The sequence below is a fragment of the Neomonachus schauinslandi genome, chromosome X, assembly GCF_002201575.2.
Source record: "Neomonachus schauinslandi chromosome X, ASM220157v2, whole genome shotgun sequence".
Classification (NCBI taxonomy): domain Eukaryota; kingdom Metazoa; phylum Chordata; class Mammalia; order Carnivora; family Phocidae; genus Neomonachus; species Neomonachus schauinslandi.
This window is the reverse complement of record NC_058419.1, coordinates 113,063,001-113,081,762: the sequence shown is the minus strand read 5'-3', so window position 1 is coordinate 113,081,762 and position 18,762 is coordinate 113,063,001. Positions and strand designations below refer to the sequence as shown.

At 47.1% G+C, this 18,762-nt stretch overlaps 1 protein-coding gene across 2 annotated transcripts in view; it reads left to right on the top strand.

The window, feature by feature from the left end:
• Nucleotides 1-7,672: 7,672 nt before the first annotated feature.
• Nucleotides 7,673-18,762, top strand: part of NHS (NHS actin remodeling regulator) — a 346,305-nt gene continuing 335,215 nt past the window's right edge. For both annotated transcript variants that reach the window (XM_044911563.1, XM_021683785.2), the window contains exon 1: nucleotides 7,673-8,216. In XM_044911563.1, coding sequence (XP_044767498.1) covers nucleotides 7,673-8,216 — 544 coding nt within the window. The remainder of the gene's footprint in view (nucleotides 8,217-18,762) is intronic.

Genomic DNA, 18,762 nt, shown 5'->3' with positions numbered 1-18,762 from the left:
AGAGGGAGAAGCAGGCTCCCCGCGGAGCAGGGAGCCTGATGCGGGACTCGATCCCAGGACCCTGGGATCATGACCTGAGCCGAAGGCAGACGCTTAACCGACTGAGCCACCCAGGCGCCCCTTGATGACATTTTTTATTTAAAAATCTCCTGCTGACAAAAATCACCTTTCCCACCAAGCATAATCTCGGTGCCCAATTTAAAGGCTGGCCCGTCCAGTAAAGTATCTTTGGGCCGTGAGTTCCAGAGTTTCATCTACAGAGTTTTTTGTCTGAGTGGTCATGCTGGGTTGGAATTAGTGTGTTGACCTCTTTGTGCCTTTGTGTTTCCCATTCATAAAAAAAAAAAAAAATTGGCTATAGTTTTTGGTTGTATTGATGTGGACGCATGGAGTCAAATATCCTGACCCCGAAATACTTATCTCACAGTAGCAGCATCACTTTCCGGGGCAAGACACCATTTCTGCAAGTAGATTTGTTAGGTCAATCAGAAGGGTCAAACCGTTCCTTCCAAAGAACCAGACTTTTGCCCACTATTGCTAATTGGCTAGATACTGGTTGTTTGTCTGTTTATTCTAGCACGTCTTGTGCAATATCGTATATTATTATCTCAGTGAGCTTCCTGTGGGGATGTTAACTTGTTCTACATCCACATAAAATACTTTATTCTCTGGTTTTCTTATTAGATTTACTAACATGTACTGTTGTACCATTACCATGTGACAGCCCAGGAAGAAGAAAGAACACGCTATTATACAACTCTTGGCAAAGCCAACACCAATGTAGGGAAATCATTAAGCTTCGGAAAGTTTTAACTTTCTTGTGCTCAGTTTCTTATCATTAACCCAAGGCTTGTGTTCTTCCCCGACCCCCCCATCTTGTAAAGGAACTAGAGGGAGAACAGTGGACAGAAATCAGGCTGAGCCACAGCCGCTTCCGGGGCCTGCACTTACATCAGTGATTCATCAAACTAATGGGGAGTTCTAATTCGGTGCTTTGCTCCCCTTAAGCCCTGTAATTGCGGTGTCTCTGAACCCAAAGGAAACACGTTGCGCTCTGCGTGCCCAGGCGCATAGCTTTTAAATCTTCATAACTCTGTAATTACTACAGTGCTTTCCTTCAAATCTGGCTCAATTTCACTTCCTTAATGAGCACTACAATCTTGATAAAGTTTGCAGTTTGCTGCCTCTGCTGTTCACAAGGACTGTGTCCCAGACTGATAATGCGAGTTGTTGATTGCACTCCCTCAAGTTCCTCTCCAGAAGAGCTGATTTATTTCAGGACCACCACAGTCAAAAGCACTTCCTCTGGGTCAAGGCCCGCGCCGGGCGTTTTCCTCACAGAAGGGTGCTTGGAAAGCAAATTCTGCACAGTTCAAAAAAAGGGGAGGTGTGGGGGGGAGAGCTTATGAACCCTTAGGGAATGGCTGTTTAGCTTTATTAGCACCATGTGCTCTAGAGACTGTGCTTCATTTTACCCAACTGAAGACTTTGCTTTATATTAAATATATTTTATATTTAAATATATTATAAGTAAATATATTAAATATATATTTAATATAAGTAAATATATTAAAAATCGACTTCCTCTTTATAAACTGAGCCCCGCCAAAGAGTGAGAATTACAGATCAGCTTAAACAAAACAAAACAAAACAACAACCTAATTTCCACATTCTTTCTCCTACCAACTGGTTTCCAGGATTTTTTTTTAAAGATTTTATTTATTTTTCAACAGAGCGAGAGAGACAGCGAGAGAGGGAACACAAGCAGGGGGAGTGGGAGGGGGAGAAGCAGGCTTCCCGCGGAGCAGGGGGCCCGACGCGGGGCTCGATCCCTGGACCCTGGGACCATGACCTGAGCCGAAGGCAGACGCTTATCGACTGAGCCACCCAGGCGCCCTGGTTTCCAGGATTTTTAAAAGACTTGTTGGAAGTGCCATTTCATGACTCTAGTCAAAAGCACATCTTCTCTTACAGCTGGCTGGAGGGCCTCTTAATTTTCGCCACTGTTTTGCTTTCAACCATGTGCTGATGCTCGGGCTCAGCTTTAGTTTTCCCGTCTGTAAGCTGGAAGACCCAGCACTGAAGCCGCTGTTGCGTTTAGACTTCCTGGATTCCCCCCAGACCGGGTTAATCACTCTGGGATTCTGAATTGCGCTTAATTCTTATCTCTATTATAGCTTGCTGGCGATGTACTACCTTGATTTGTTTACATGTCTATTTACCCTATAAGATTCCACCCTTTGAGAGCGGTGTTTATGTCTTTTTTTGTTTTAGATCCCTGGCAGCCAACAGAGGCCTGAGCACCCAATGGATGTTTGCACTCAGTAAATAAAGTTTCCAGTAAATGTTTGTTGCATAACCAGAAGAACGAATCAGTGAATGAAACTTTCCTGTTTGCTATCACCATCTGCTTTAACTCTGTCCGTTATTTTGATGTATTTGCAGTTCTGACTAGATCCAGATTTGGCATGTTTAAAATTATATTCAGTTGTAAAATGTGGGGCTAGGAGTTCTGAAGATAAGAAAGAAGTCAAAATTTCTGCCATTGGAAACAATGTGAGCAATCAACAGTTCTTTGCAGGGAAGATAAAAAAGCTGGTTAGAACAGTCTTTGGATTCACAGTCTTTGGCGTTTTGGAAAAACCACTTACTAGCATTATTTTTTTTTTCTGCCCATGTTTCCCTGTCAGTAAAATGCAGAGAGAAACTCTCGTCCTTCACACTCGATAGGCTAAATGAGGATTTTTGAGGAAGAAAAGCACAAACTGAAACAAAGAAAAACCTTTGGGAGTGGGGTATAGCCTTTTCCCCCCCTGAAAACTATACACAATACCTCTGCTTATGTGTATGGTGGCTTCATATTTTGATATATTAATGAATTCTTCCCCCTGGTCTTTCCTGGGAACATAGGTACACAAAGCCAAATTTAAGGTTCTTGAACCAGAAGTGCGTGGACTTTTGAGTTTCAAGAACAAAGCCGTGGAGGCTTTGGACACAATGTTTACGCTGTGAACCTTAGCTCTGGGAGAATGCATGCTCCCTCCAATAAGCTGGCACCCACCCATGGGCTGCCGGCTTCCTCCCGTGAACCAGCAAAGCCAAAGGAGAGAGGGAGTTGGTGAATGTCAGAGCTCAGCAGCTAACATCCAACTTGGGAGAACCTCCTGGGGAGCATGAAGTGTGGCCTCCTGGTGTGGGAGGGAGAGGGGCCAGTAACATCTCCTGCAGTCCTTCTGTTGACTGTGCGCGTGCCTTCTTCTCATATGTTCTGTGGCTGTCTCATCTTTAGCTTTTATCTTGCCCTAAAGTTGTTTTTCTGTGCTATAACTTCATTCGTGGGTGCAATTCAAGTGTAGGATAGCCATGAGCTCCAGAAAGTTTTCTGCTTGAATGTGAACCATATGACTCTCCAAGAGTTTCCCAAGAATGGTAACCTCTCCCTCCTCCTCCAGCCATCGCTACCCACTCTCGGATCTGCTCTTCCTCCTTCGGCAAGTACAATGCACCTCCATTACCAGATATTCTAACATCACATTTTATGGGCATACCATATTCATTTACTCCCAAGTTGTTGCTTTTTACTTATGTAAACTTGATATATTTTTCTATCTGTAAAGTGGTTTGGGTAACTTGGGTTAGGATGGAATGCTCATGATTTTTCCCAATAAAATTAATGAAAATACTTTTTATTTAACAGCTTTTTACTTAGTGGCAGGGCTTTCAGGAGTGAATTAGAGTGATTAGGCGAGGAATCGGTGCAACTGGGTGGAGGAAGGGAGACTCCGGTCACTATAATTACATGCTTATGCTAACGAGCCCATGTATCTCCTGGAATTTCTTAGACAAAAGAAATATTTTTCAAGCATAAATAATGATGGTGCAGCATCAATACTGGGATATTTGAAACAGAGCAGACATTTTTGGTGAAGAATCTTTCAGGAAACTGTTTTGTTGCTTGGGAGGCTCTAGAGGAACTTGACTGTTGGCACTGGTTCCCAGTGGGCTGCAGCGGGCAGGAGCGTGACTGTGGGGCGTGGTGACATAGATGGGGTATTTCATTCATTTTACAATGGCCTTAGGTTTATACTGACCAAACATTAGCGTCTATGGGGAAATTGTGCTGGCCTTTGAGCTGTGTGAGTTTGACTGCTGGGAATTAGGCCATGGGGTTATTTTTAAATGCTGCCTTTCCTTTCCATTTTGGCTACAAGCTCATGGTAGTAAAGGGGCACATGGGGCGGCGGGGCGGGGGGTTGTGGTATGTGATCAGGAGAGATGAACATGCGCATAAGTAGGTATAGCAGTCTGGCTTCAGACCCCAACCTTGATTTCATCAGGTTTTTGTGGGGAAAGCCAGAGTAAAATGGTGTGATGGGGGATTTGAGTAAGGAAGGCACAGCTTCTGTGGATGTGTGGAAAACGCATCAGCATTAAGAATATTCATACATCTCATCATGATTACATGTGGTTGCTACACTTTTATTGATTTCAGTATTTCAGTTCTATACATTAGGAGCCAAGCTGAAGAATGTGTGTGTGTGTGTGTGTGTGAGAGAGAGAGAGAGAGAGAGAGAGAGAGAGAGAGAAAGAGAGAGAGAGAGAGAGAGGAAGGTAGGTCACATAGGAGAGGCTTAAAATGGGAAGACGTACAGTGAGGCCAGGAGGCTGTCTTAAAGCTGTCCTTGGATAGCTAACACATAGTTTTTATTTAGGTGGTGTTCCAGATGTAGAACAATCACATTTCTAAAGGTGCCTTTATTCATACTTTACAGGGGACTGAGAACGGAAGGGATCAAAAGCCAAAATCAAAGCTTTTAATTTTGAACCAAATGGCTTTATTAGCACATGACTAGGAGTCCAGGAGATTACAAAGAGAGTTTTCCTTTTTGCATAGTTGACGTGTGCTTTGAATCGTTTTGAAATCTTGACTTCAGTCTATGCTGACCACTTCGGGGCAGGCACCGAAGTCCCTAGCCTGTTCTTGAACTTAATTACCTGCTGGAATTCTCCTCCTGGACCTGGAGGAAGACTCTTCCTCTTCTGTGAGACTCTTTTGCCCTGTCCTTCAATCAAGCCTGGTGGTGCCGCAGGGGCCCTGGGGCCCAGGAAGGAACTCACCAATGATCCCAAGCTCCTTTTAGGAGTGACAACCCAAGCCGGCTCATTGCCCCTGTGAGTGCTCAGCTGAGCCCACTCTACCGGCCCCCTGGGTGCTATTAATAGGACAGGGCTGGGTGAGGGGGAGTGACAGGCAGGGCCGACTTGCCACAAGGCTTGCTAACTGGATGCCTTTAAAACCCCTCATTGTTCTTTATGCCTCAATATGTTTAGGGAGGAGTGTGTGGCTTGGCTACCTAGCAGAACTCATGTTCAGAATTTTGAACATATTAAAAAGTCAAGCTGAATTTGAAAACAACCAGCTCTAAGCTTTTTAGATTTGGGAGATAAAAAACAACTCCTAAAAGACCCTTTTCCAAAATATTTTCTTTTTTTCATTTTTTGTTTGGAAACAAAACCAAATGTAAAGTTGCAAGAAATGTATGACTCCCAAAATGCCCTTTACCTAGACTCATTATTTTGCCATATTCGCTTTTTTCTCTGTCTTTGTACATAGACATGACTATTATCATCATTATTGTTGTTGTTGTTACTGAACCGATTATGTGTACCTTGCAGACATCATGACCCTTTACCCTCAAATTCCCAGCCTGGATCTTTTATGAACAAGGATGTTCCCTTGCCAAAATGTTATTAATTTTTTTAAAGATTTTATTTATTTATTTGACAGAGAGACACAGTGAGAGAGGGAACACGAGCAGGGGGAGTGGGAGAGGGAGAAGCAGGCTTCCCACCGAGCAGGGAGCCCGATGCGGAGCTCAACCCCAGGACACTGGGATCATGACCGAGCCGAAGGCAGACGCTCAACGGCTGAGCCACCCAGGCGCCCCATGTTATCAATTTTTTTTTTTTTGGTAGAATTAAGAGAAGGAAGGGTCTGTTGAAGCCTTTATAACCAGAGTGTGGGCCAGTCCAAAGTGCTGACTGTGGGGGCCCTGTGCAGGCTCCCACTAAAGGCAGGGAGAGCGGAGAGGAGGCACTACCGCAGGGCTGGAGGACTTTATTGTTGCCATAAAACATATTTTTTCCATGTTCTCTTTAGACACAAGAAATGAAGGCTGCATTCCCAAGATCTGGCTTGTGGCTTTAAAATAAAAAAAAATATTTTTACAGTATTCTTTTTGGAGGGATGAAAGCATGTGTTTTATTAACATTTCCCAAACTCTTTTTTTTAGGTTTTAGGCTGACAGCATCCAGCCTGCAGACTGCGGCAATCGAAATACATGCATTTTTAGAAATTATACCTTTCAGTTAACTTCAGGGGAAAACTTTCTTCTGTGAATCATCTCTCTGATAGAGAACTCGAAAATCTCTGTGTATGATCAGCCCAGTAGGGTAACACGCAGGTGATCCGGCTTATCTCACCTAACGTGCCAATGAGTTTTGCAAGCAGTTTTCTGGGGCTTTCACTCATTGGTGCTTTGGGCCTCATTCATGATACTCTTTAGAGATCTGGCCTAACGCAGGTGGCCGAGAGTTGCCTGGGAAGAGGTATCAACAGCATCCTGGCCACTCTGGGAAGCGCCCAAGCCTCATCACCTCCCACCCAAGCTGTCCCACGACGCTTACAGAGCCCGGGGGCTCTCGGAGGGGCAGCCCAGCTTTTCCTGCTAAGAACCCAAAGGACTTGCTCAGAGCTGGAATTCGGCGAAGCAACTTGCTCCAACACGCCAAATCTGCCGCAACCCCAATACCCCACCCTCCTGCCTCTGCGCTCGCTACCCACACCCCCAACCCCAATTTGAGGACTTCCCGCCCCCACCACGCTGAGAGTCTCAATCCTAACCCCTTGGATGCGAGTGTCTTTGCGTCGGAGCGCGCCGGGCGCGGCGAGGCCACCAGTGACTCCCAGCGGCCGCACAGGGCGCTGCGCCCCCCTCGCCCCGGCCTCCCTCCGCCCTGCGTCCGCCCCGCCACCCCCGCGCCGCCTCCTGCGCTCGGGCTGGAGGCGGATTCCTCTCTCCGGGTTTTCAAAGCGCCTTTCCGAAACCTCCTCCCCGCCCAGAGAGGGAGTGAGGTCCCGGGCGCAGTCGCTCCCCGGAGCGGCCGAGGGGCGCGCGGGGAGAGGCCTGCGCCGGGGTACTTTCAAACTGAGGCGCGCGCACACACTCACACCGAGACACACACACCCAGACACACACGCACGCACACACACACACACACACATACACGCCCATTTATATAGGCGGTGGCGGCGGCAGCGGCCGGGGCGGCGGCGGCGGCGGCGGCGAGGCAGGAATGATGGAGCTGAGCCAGCCGACCCGGGTCGGAAGCAAGTGAGGAGAGCCCAGGCGCACCTCGGGATTTCTGTGCCCCGCTCTTGTCATCCTACCCAGGGAACGGTGCGCCCGGAGGAGGACCAGGTGGACTGATTTGCCAGAGGGGCGGGGAAGAGGAGGAGACCAGGTGAGCGGAGGAGCCCCCGCGTCTCCGGAGCGCCCGGTCGCGCCTTTGCCCGACTCCTGCTCCCTCTCCGCCCAGGTGGGCGCGCCCGGTTCCCCGCTCGCAAGGGGCGCTTTGAGGAGACCAGAAAGTCTCAGCCCGGCTTCGCGGGATGCCTTTCGCCAAGAGGATCGTGGAGCCGCAGTGGCTGTGCCGGCAGCGGCGCCCGGCGCCCGGCCCGGCGGAGGACGCTAACAGAGGCCCCGCCGAGCCGCCGCCGCCCCTGCAGCCGCCGGGCGGACGGGACGAGGCCGTGGCGCCGGGGCCGGAGGATCCCACCCGCGCGCCCCCCGCGCCTCCCGGGCCGCCGCCGTTGCCCGCGCCGACCGACCAGGCGCAGCCGCCGCACGGAGAGGCGCCAGCAGCGGGCGAGGAGAGCGCGGCGGGGGTCGCGGAGGCGGCGTCCGCGGCTGGCGAGGCGTCCTCGGCGGCAGCCGCGGCCGTGCTGCTCATGCTGGACCTGTGCGCGGTCAGCAACGCCGCGCTGGCCCGTGTCCTCCGGCAGCTCTCAGACGTGGCCCGGCACGCGTGCAGCCTCTTCCAGGAGCTCGAGAGCGACATCCAGCTGACCCACCGCCGCGTCTGGGCGCTGCAGGGCAAGCTCGGCGGCGTGCAGCGCGTCCTCGGCACGCTGGACCCCAAGCAGGAGGCAGTGCGTGAGTACCCGCGCCGTCCGCCCGCCGGGCGCTCCGCTCCGGCGCCGCACCCTCGCGCCCTCCTCGGTCGCCGCAATCCCAGCCCCGCGGCGCCGGGCCCGCTGCAGCTTGCACCTTAACTCTCGCCTCCCCACCCTCCCCTCCTCTGGGACCCACCCCAGTCCTCTCGGTGCTGGGAGTTCCCGCTGGGCGGGAGGCGGGGATGCAGTCGCGGAAGGGGGTGGGGGGGGAGAAAGTTAAAGGGGCGGCCTGGGAACTCGTAGGCAGCCGCGGGCTGAGAGGGAGAGTGTTGGGGACACAGGAGGCAGAGGGGTCGGTCATTCATTCCCGGGACTCGCCTTCCCCGGGGGTGGGGATGGGGGATTGGTGCAACTTCTGTGGTTTCCAGAAGTCCAGCCCCGAGCCCTGTAGTACCCTCCGTGCGTGCTTGGGGGGCTCGAGGAGTAGCGAGCGTCCTTTTAGGGCTTTTGTAACGCCGTAGCGGTTTTGTCACTCTTACTGTTACTCAGGGTCTGCGCGGAGCCCCGAACTTGTGCCTTGCGCTTGCGTGCGACGTAGCGCGGCGCTGTTCGCCGCGCGAGTGAACTCCGAAGCCTCTGCTCTAACCTTGTGGCCCAGAGGGGCCGCGGGGATGGGCGTGGAGGCAGGAGTGTCCCAGGCCCTGGGCATCTTTCCTGCGCCCACCAGCACAGGGTTCCTACTAAATGGCTCTCGGTGCCGTCTGCCTTCTGAGGAGCCTGGAGGTGTGTCCCCGCCCCCCCTCCACCGTGTACTGTCGCCCAAATCCGCCCGCGTGTGGAAGACCCTTGGGCATCTTTGCTGCCCTTTAACTTCACTCTTGCGACACCCTAGGGCTCCCAATAAATGTCATTCGGTGTCATCTGCCCTCCCAGGGGCGCTTAGGTCGGTCAAATCAGGCGGCGGCCGAATCCTTTAGGAACGAAGCGACGGTGGGCGGGGGCGCTAGGCCCGCGCGCCGGTCCTTTGGCGCCTAGTCCGGCTGCGACGCTCGCAGCGAAGGTGATGTCAGCGGCTCTGGCTTACATAAGAAGCTTCCTCGGTTGCTGCAGCAGCTGCGCCGGAGCGCGGTGGCCGCGGAGCGCGCGAGGCGGGGGCGCTGTCGCGGCATCTTTCCTCGGGGATTTCCGGGCACCTCTGCCCTGCAGCCCAGCCCCCTCGCCGATGCTCCCCACTCGCGCACTCCCCCCCAAACAAACAAAACCCTCTGCACCGCGCCCCGGGAATTCGCTGCTTTTCTGCAATAACAATAATAATAAGCGTAATGAATAAATGATGTGCGCGATCGGTTTTCGCAGCTATAAAAGACCCAGAGTTGGGTTAATGACTGGTTGTTTAAAAGGGCAATTCCGGGATGAGTTCTGGAAAGCATTAGGACTGCCGTAGGCCAAGTCGTATTTTACTTTTGGGACTTGAAATGAGCGCTTTAATCCTGCCTCCTTTTTTTTTTTTTTTTTTTAACCCCAAACCACACAGCAGGGACAAGCCCTTCACTTTCTACAGCGCTGATATCTGGGGAGTGCGGTTGGGGTGAGTGGTGGTTTCACTTCAAAAGAACTGGAGGGAAGTTTTGCAGACAATGTTGAGTGGTGCTTACATTTCTGTGTGTGTGTGTGTGTGTGTGTGTGTGTGTGTGTGTGTCACATCGCTCCTTAAATTAGATCTCACACAAGTGAAACTCAGTGCTGGAGCAGAATGTGCCCCCCTTCTCCCCTCTTTCTTTAGAGACAGCAGTGGGCAGTTATGTGTCTGGCATTTAACACAGTCCTTTCAGGCCCTTTTACAGGAGTGCAAACTAATGGTGGATGGAGAAGAGGATTTTTGATGACTATATACTCTTTATATGTATTTATACATGAATAGATAAATAAACATGGGGCTAATTAATACCCAGGGATGAACTTAAAAATCTCCTATTTTTAAATTTTTCTAAAACATCATCTCTACACTTTGTGTCCAGACCTTTCCCTTCTCTTGTCCATATAAATTTAGGATGGCATTTTTGTTTGATGTCATAGAAAACGTTACCTTCGGGAGGAAAAGCACAATATTATGTGTTTTCGTTTGGGTTTCCTAGCATGCAGACAGACAAGGATTTCTGTGTGAGTAGTTTATTTGAGGGGGGATTCCAGGAAGCACAAGGAGGTGGGGAGTGGGGAGGTGGGTCAGGGAGGGGAGGAAAGCTCATGCATGTTGTGAGCTGCTTATCACTGTGGGCAACTGGGGTTCAATCCAGCACACACCTCAAGTGTTCCACTGAGGAGTGAGGGAAGCTGGAGTATTTATTTACCCACCAACTTCTACCCCTGATTGATGGAAAGTAGCACTTGGAGCATGAACTCCCTGGCTCCTGGGGCCTGCCCCATGTGTGGGCTCAGCATGCTCCTGGGCCAGGTAGAGAGTTACAAAAAGCCTATGTTGTGAACAGGAATGTCTGCAGGGGTCCTCTGGGGAGGGCAGAGGGGCTATGGGTGGCTACCAGTGGCATCGACTACATTATGCATCTCCCTTCAGCACTGCTCAAGGCCTAGGGGAGTTTCAAAGGGAGAGGAAGCCTAAAAGAGACTCATGCGCCCTTTTCTCCTCGTTTGAAGGTGTCTGGGTACCTCCATACCCCCTGGATAGCCTTCCCACCCTGATCATTGTCCCTGTGTAGTCTGCATGCTGCTTCATCCATGCACGGCTGCTTTCTCTCGCCTTGAGCCGGGCTGGGATGGCTTTTGCAGGGGTGACATATCTGACACACACTTTAGTGAAGTCACTCTGGAGGCAAGTCTGGAGGCTGGTAGACCAGTTGGACAGTGTGACTGGTGATGGTGGTCAGGACTAGGGAGGTATCTATAGGGACCGTGAAAAGTGGTAGGATTCTGAATTGACAGGATTTATTAATTGGTTTGGGTATAAGGTATGATTGGAAAAAAACAATTATGGATGACTTCTAGTTTTGTTTTGTTTTGTCTTAAACAACTTGTAGAAGATGGTACTATTTCCAGAAATGGGTAAGGCTGGCGGAAGAGTGGATATTTGTGTGTGTGTGTGTGTGTGTGTGTGTGTGTGTGTGTGTGTGGCATCATTAGTTTTGTATTTTTGCCATATTAACTTGAGATGCCTTATGTGTCTTAGACAATTAGATGTGTGAGTTCTGAGCTCAAGAGAGAGGGCTCAGACTGGAGACACGAGTGTGAGACATGGGTAGAGATGGCTGGCGGGCTGCTGAGCTGGTGGTGGGGGGGATGGGGTGCTTTTACATGATTACATTGATTTTTCTCTGTGTGTGCATAGTGAGGTCCTCAGCTGAGATGGTGTTGGTAATGTGAGGAGAGAAGGCTGGGTGTTAATGTTGTCTCAGGGAGGGAACACGGATGCAGTAAGGAAGTGTAGCAGGATTACCTGGCTGTGTTGAGAGCCTTCTGAGATTTATGGTCATAAACTTGAAGTACGTCCAGCTTTTCAGTCACTAAAACCTGAGACTTTGGGATTACTTCATGAGCCTCGACCCCAAGCCATTCATCCTTAGACATTTTAATGTCGTTGGCTTTTTGGTTGCTGTTGATTGTATTTGTTACTGAGTTTTAAAGTAAGTTTTCTAATGAACTTTAACATTCCTACAGAAAAGTGCAGAGACCATGAAAATACAGTTTGGTTAATTTTCACAAAGTGAACAACTCTTGTAACCATCACCCAGATTGAGAAATAAAGCATTACTGTATCCTGAAACATCCTCCCCAGGCCTTTTACCAGTCACTATTCCCCCCCCCCCCCCCCCCGCAACAACGGTAACCACTATTCTGACTTCCACCCGCCTCAGTTAGATTGTCTTGGTTTTGAACTTTATGTAAGTGGAGTCACATACTATATACTTGTTGGATGAACAGTGCTAGACACAAAATTACGTTTGTAAGATTCTTCCATGTTGTTGCATATACAGTAGATTGTTCATTCTCATTGCTGAATAAAATTATGCATTGTGTTCATTCTCATTGCTGAATAAAATTATGCGTTGTGTGCATACTCCACAATTCATTGATCCATTTTCCTGATGATGGACATTTGGGTCATTTCCAGTTTAGGGCTACTGCCACAAACATTTTTTCACATGTGATTTGATGAACTGATGTATCCACAGCTGTTTGGTATATATCTAAGAGTGGAATTGCTGGAGCACAGGGGATGGATATGTTTGGCTTTAGTAGCTACTGCCTACCAGTTTTCTAAACTGGTTGTACCAATTTATAGTCCCAGAAGTGTATGGAAGTTCCAGTTTGCTCCACATCCTCACCAACACTGGTACTGTCTTTTTTTAAAAAATTAACATATAATGTATTATTTGTTTCAGGGGTACAGGTCTGTGATTCATCAGTCTTACACAATTCACAGCGCTCACCATAGCACATACCCTCCCCAGTGTCCATCACCCAGCCACCCCATCCCTCCCACCCCCCACCGCTCCAGCAACCCTCAGTTTGTTTCCTGAGATTAAGAGTCTCTTACGGTTTGTCTCCCTCTCTGGTTTCATCTTGTTTCATTTTTCCCCTCCCTTCCCCTATGATCCTCTGTCTTGTTTTCAAATTCCTCATATCAGTGAGATCATATGATACTTGTCTTTCTCTGATTGACTTATTTTGCTTAGCATAATACCCTCTAGTTCTATCCACGTCGTTGCAAATGGCAAGATTTTATTTTTTTTCCTTTGGAGAAAGTCTGTAAAACTTTATTGAGAGAATTACAACAGTGAAGTACCCTACATAAGAATAGTTTCCATGTTTCAGCTTGTCCTGGTTTAAATCTGGGGTAGTCCTTCACCTGCTTCCGGCATTTTAATGGGCTCTAAAAAGGGTAGACTTGGCCTCTTGACATCAGGGTCATCTTCAGTTATACCGCCAGCCTTAGCCTGAGGCAGCTTCTGGAGATCAGCTTCCAGGTCCTGTCCTTGAGGCACAGGTCCTCCTTCAACTTCCTTCCCTTGATCAGGTAGAATATCCTGACTCTCAGGTGGTGCCTCCTTTTGTTTCAGTTTCTCATCACTGGGTGCACAGTGCTGGTTAGACCCTGGATCATCTTTTCTTTGTTTGGATTTGGATCTGGATCTGACTCGGCCACTCATAGTTCACCCAGTTGAATTCAGCTAGCGAGAAAGCTCACCGCAGAGAGAACACGACTGCCTCGATGGATCTCAGCTTGGCTCCGGCAAGATTTCATTTTTTGATAGCTGCATAATATTCCATTGTGTGTGTGTGTGTGTGTGTGTGTGTGTGTGTGTGTGTGTGTATACACACAGATCTTCTTTATCCATTCATCTGTTGATGGACATCTAGGCTCTTTCCATAGTTTGGCTATTGTGGATGTTGCTGCTATACACATTGGGGTGCATGTGCCCCTTCAGATCGCTACATTTGTATCTTTGGGGTAAATACCCAGTAGTGCAATTGCTGGGTTGTAGGGTAGCTCTATTTTCAACTTTTTGAGGAACCTCCATACTGTTTTCCAGAGTGGATGCACCAGCTTGCATTCCCACCGAATGTAGGAGGGTTCGCCTTTCTCTGCATTCTCGCCAACATCTGTCATTTCCTGACTTGTTAATTTTAGCCATTCTGACTGGTGTGAGGTGGTATCTCATTGAGGTTTTGATTTGGATTTCCCTGATGCCAAGTGATGTTGAGCACTTTTTCATGTGTCTGTTGGCCATTTGGATGTCTGCAGAAATGTCTGTTCATGTCTTCTGCCCATTTCTTGATTGGATTATTTGTCTTTGGGTGTTGAGTTTGATAAGTTCTTTATAGATTTTGGATACTAGCCCTTTATCTGATATGTCATTTGCAAATATCTTCTCCTATTCTGTCCGTTGTCTTTTGGTTTTGTTGACTGTTTCCTTTGCTGTGCAAAAGCTTTTTATCTTGAAGTCCCAATAGTTCATTTTTGCCCTTGCTTCCCTTGCCTTTGGTGATGTTTCTAGGAAGAAGTTGCTGAGGCTGAGGTCGAAGAGGTTGCTGCCTGTGTTCTCAAGGATTTTGATGGGGATTCCTGTCTCACATTTAGGTCTTTCATCCATTTTGAGTCTATTTTTGTGTGTGGTGTAAGGAAATCGTCCAGTTTCATTCTTCTGCATGTGGCTGTCCAATTTTCCCAACACCATTTGTTGAAGAGACTGTCTTTTTTCCATTGGATATTTTTCCTACTTTGTCGAAGATTAGTTGACCATAGAGTTGAGGGTCCATTTCTGGGCGCTCTCTTCTGTTCCATTGATCTGTGTGTCTGTTTTTGTGCCAGTACCATACTGTTTTGATGATGACAGCTTTGTAATAGAGCTTGAAGTCTGGAATTGTGATGCCACCAGCTTTGCTTTTCTTTTTCAACATTCCTCTGGCTATTCGGGGTCTTTTCTGGTTCCATACAAATTTTAGGATTATTTGTTCCATTTCTTTGAAAAAAGTGGATGGTATAGGGATTGCATTAAATGTGTAGATTGCTCTAGGTAGCGTAGACATTTTCACAATATTTGTTCTTCCAATCCGTGAGCATGGAACGTTTTTCCATTTCTTTGTCTCTTCCTCAATTTCTTCTGTGAGTATTCTGTAGTTTTCTGAGTACAGATTCTTTGCCTCTTTGGTTAGATTTATTCCTAGGTATCTTATGGTTTTGGGTGCAATTGTAAATGGGATCGACTCCTTAATTTCTCTTTCTTCTGTCTTGTTGTTGGTATATAGAAATGCTACTGCTTTCTGTGCATTGATTTTATATCCTGCCACTTTACTGAATTCCTGGATGAGTTCTAGCAGTTTTGGGGTGGAGTCTTTGGGGTTTTCCACATAAAGTATCATATCATCTGCAAAGAGTGAGAGTTTGACTTCTTCTTTGCCGATTCGGATGTGTTTTATTTCTTTTTGTTGTCTGATTGCTGAGGCTAGGACTTCTAGTACTATGTTGAATAGCAGTGGTGATAGTGGACGTCCCTGCCGTGTTCCTGACCTTAGGGGGAAAGCTCTCAGTTTTTCCCCATTGAGAATGATATTCGCTGTGGGTTTTTCGTAGATGGCTTTTATGATATTGAGGTATGTACCCTCTATCCCTACACTCTGAAGAGTTTTGATCAAGAAAGGATGCTGTACCTTGTCAAATGCTTTTTCTGCACCTATTTGGTACTGTCTTTTTAACTGTAGCTACACTGGTGGGTAGGTAATAAAGTTCTCATTGTGGTTTTAATTTTCATTTCTCTGGTAGCTTGTGAGATTGAACGCTTTTTCATATATATTTTTGGCTCTTTGGATACGCTGTTTTGTTAACTGCCTGTTCATGGCCTTTGCTCTTTTTTCAGTAAGTTTTTTTGTGCCTTTTAAAATTGCAGGTGTTCTTTATATATTGTGGATATGCATCATGTGTGAGCTCTAGATATTGCACATACCTTCTCTAACTCTGTAGCTTGCCTTTATTCTCTTAGTGTTATCTTTTGGTGAGCAAACGTTCTTATTTTTATGTAGTTTGGTTTATCAATCTTTTTCCTTATGGTTAGTGTTCTGTTTGTTCTTAAATGAATTCCTTACTGACCCCAAGTTCATAAAGATATTCTTCTATGTTCTAGACTTTTTTTGTTTTGCCTTTGTCCTTTACATCCGTGAGTCGTATGGCATTGATATTTGCAAGTGATGGGGGGGGGTCAAGATTAATTTTTTCCTTATAGATGCGCAATTAATCCATTGCCACTTAATGAAAAGACCATTTCTCCATTGCACTGCAGTGACACCTTTGTCCTCTATTGAGTGGATTGATTTTATTTTTTAGCTGATAGTTATTGAGTTCTGCTATATGTCAGGCCTTGTGCTAAGATATTTATATGAATTACCTTATTTAATTTTCACAATAACTCTTTGAGAGAGGTACTGTTATTTTCCAACCTTACAGAGGGTTAGCAACTTGCTCGAGGTAGCAACAGCTAGAAAGTGCTGGAGCCTAGAATTAGGATCCAGGTCTGAGTCCACGAGCTATGTTCCAAGCACTAGATTTTTCTCCCATGCACTGCCACACAAATCCAGGGAAATTACTATATTAAAATCAGGGCCCTTCTCAATATGCTTCTGTCCCCGTGACAAGCTCCATCTCTTGCTCTTGTACCCATTGTGCCTCTCTGCCTTCTCCATCTATTACCCTAATCCAGTCATACTGAACTACTGGGTGTTCCCCAACTTGCCAGGCTTTCTCATTCTTCATGCCTATGTATATACTACTTTTTCCTTCTGGAATAGTTCACTGGTTAATTCCTATTCATTCTTTGATACTCAGCCAACACATCATCTTCTCCGTGAAGTGGAACCTGATTCCTTGCCTACCACCTCCCCACCTACAAGTTTTCTAGAACTGTGTGCTAACTTTTATCATAGCTTTTCTCATTCTGAACAGCAGACCCTGTTATGCTCTGTCCGTATTCCTTCAGCCCTCCCCTCTCATGCTGAAGGCTGCTGACTATAAACTCCTAACTCTGCCTAGGGCTTTTTTCCCTTGGCCAGTGGACCATGGTTGGTCTTGAACAGAGGGAAAGCCAGAAGTGCCAGTGAGCTAAATGCCCCTGAAGCCGTAGTCAACCAATGATGGATGGGGCACTGGTGGATGAATGCCCCAGTTTCCTTGCATGTTGCACACCATCTCTCAGCGTTCCCAGTAGGACTGAGCTCTAGCTGCCCACAGTGCTGACTTATTTGATAATGTACTGTGTATTCTCTGCCTTCCATTCTCCATCTCACTTTTTCATATACCTGTGGGTGGTTCATGGGTCGCCTTCCACAGAAACTACTTGAACTTGTACTCATAGGATCTGGGGGGACCCAGACCAAAACAATCTGTTTAATTTTTGAACTATGAAGGCAAAGACCTAGGGCCAGGAGTATAGTAGAGGTGATGTTTCTCACTCTTTTTCCTTGAACTGTGTACCCCAGGATTATTATATTAGCCACATGTCCAGCCCCTCCCAGATGCTCTCCAATGGGTCTGGAAATAACTTCTTACCCTTTAGAGGATCTCTTCAGTGCTTCATGTGTGAGAAGGGACGTGGAAGGAACTCAAGTCTACTGTGATGAAGACACATCCGCTCAGTTCTTCAGTGTTCCATTGGGCAGGCTTTGAGAGTACTATTTATGGCCCTATGGAATGGGGTCAGTGATGGCCCCAGGAAATCCAAACTCCCTATTTGTGAAGCATAATTTCAGCCAGAGCAGACACAGAAACTGCTAAACCCAGAAAGATACTAGGAAGTAACACATTGGGTGAATCCATCATTTTGGGCTCATATGGTAACACTAATCATGGGATGATCCTTTCCCTCCCCCATTCTGTTCGTTCTACCACTTGCAAAACCCCCTTGTAGTCTGGTTAATGTGTTTGTGGTTTTTTTTTTTTTTTTGGATGTTTGAGTAACTGTGGTTAGATTTCTTTTCTTCCTGTCTCTGCTCAGCGAGCTTCTCTGATGTGTTACGTGAGGAGATCCTAACAGCTCTGTTGAAAGCTGCTTTTAAGTCCATCATGGAACAAGTAAGAAGAAAGCAATCTTTCAAAGGTTAATAATTCATGGTTGTAGTTTCCTCATAACTAGTAACAGCAACACATTTCCTTCTAGACTTTTCTTGTTGTACTGGATTGGGCTTTTAAATCAAAACTGCTGAACTACTTTACCTAGGAAATCCTTGAGATTCTTCGGGGCTGATAATGGTAAAGACGGTAACAAAAAAGATTTCTTTCTTCCTGTTTGTGGAGGCCTTTCCCACATAATGCCGTCAGGAAAGTGTAAATTCCACGTAAGCTCTCAGAAACGTCTCGAGTCTCAGAGCTTCTGGTCTACCTTTAATGGGCATTACCTTTAAATTGCAATGACATATGAAATCTCTCCTATTGTCCAAGAGTCTTAAGGAGTCATTGACTTCATATAACACTTAGAAATTTTAGGGACAAGACAATTTTAAACGTAGTTGGAATTTTGACAGCTTATTTTTTTTTTAAAGATTTTATTTATTTATTTGACAGAGAGAGACAGAGCGAGAGAGGGAACACAAGCAGGGGGAGTGGGAGAGGGAGAAGCAGGCTTCCCGCTGAGCAGGGAGCCTGATGCGGGGCTCGATCCCAGGACCCCGGGATCGTGACCTGAGCCAAAGGCAGACGCTTAACGACTGAGCCACCCAGGCACCCCTCAGTTTTTTTTTCTTTTGTTACTTTTTACTGTTAAAACTCATGGAACATGAGATTTTGTAGGACACTCTATTAAAAAATCATGGGAAGAGTATGCCTGGAATAAACCGTCAATCACACAGATTCCTGAAATTTTTTTTTGTATCAAGAATTCCTCATAAATCATATCCTAATAATAAGTGAAATAATGAGGTAGGAGTGGTTTCTCAATGTAAGGCTCTCATTCTAAGGTCTAAATTTGTGGAAACAAGGTTTTGGAGAGCCCTTCTACCAGACTACAAGGCCACAAAGGGCAGAGAGCCGGTCTGGCTCATCTTTGTTGAACGACTGAGACAGGCATGGTCAATTTTTGTTTCTGACA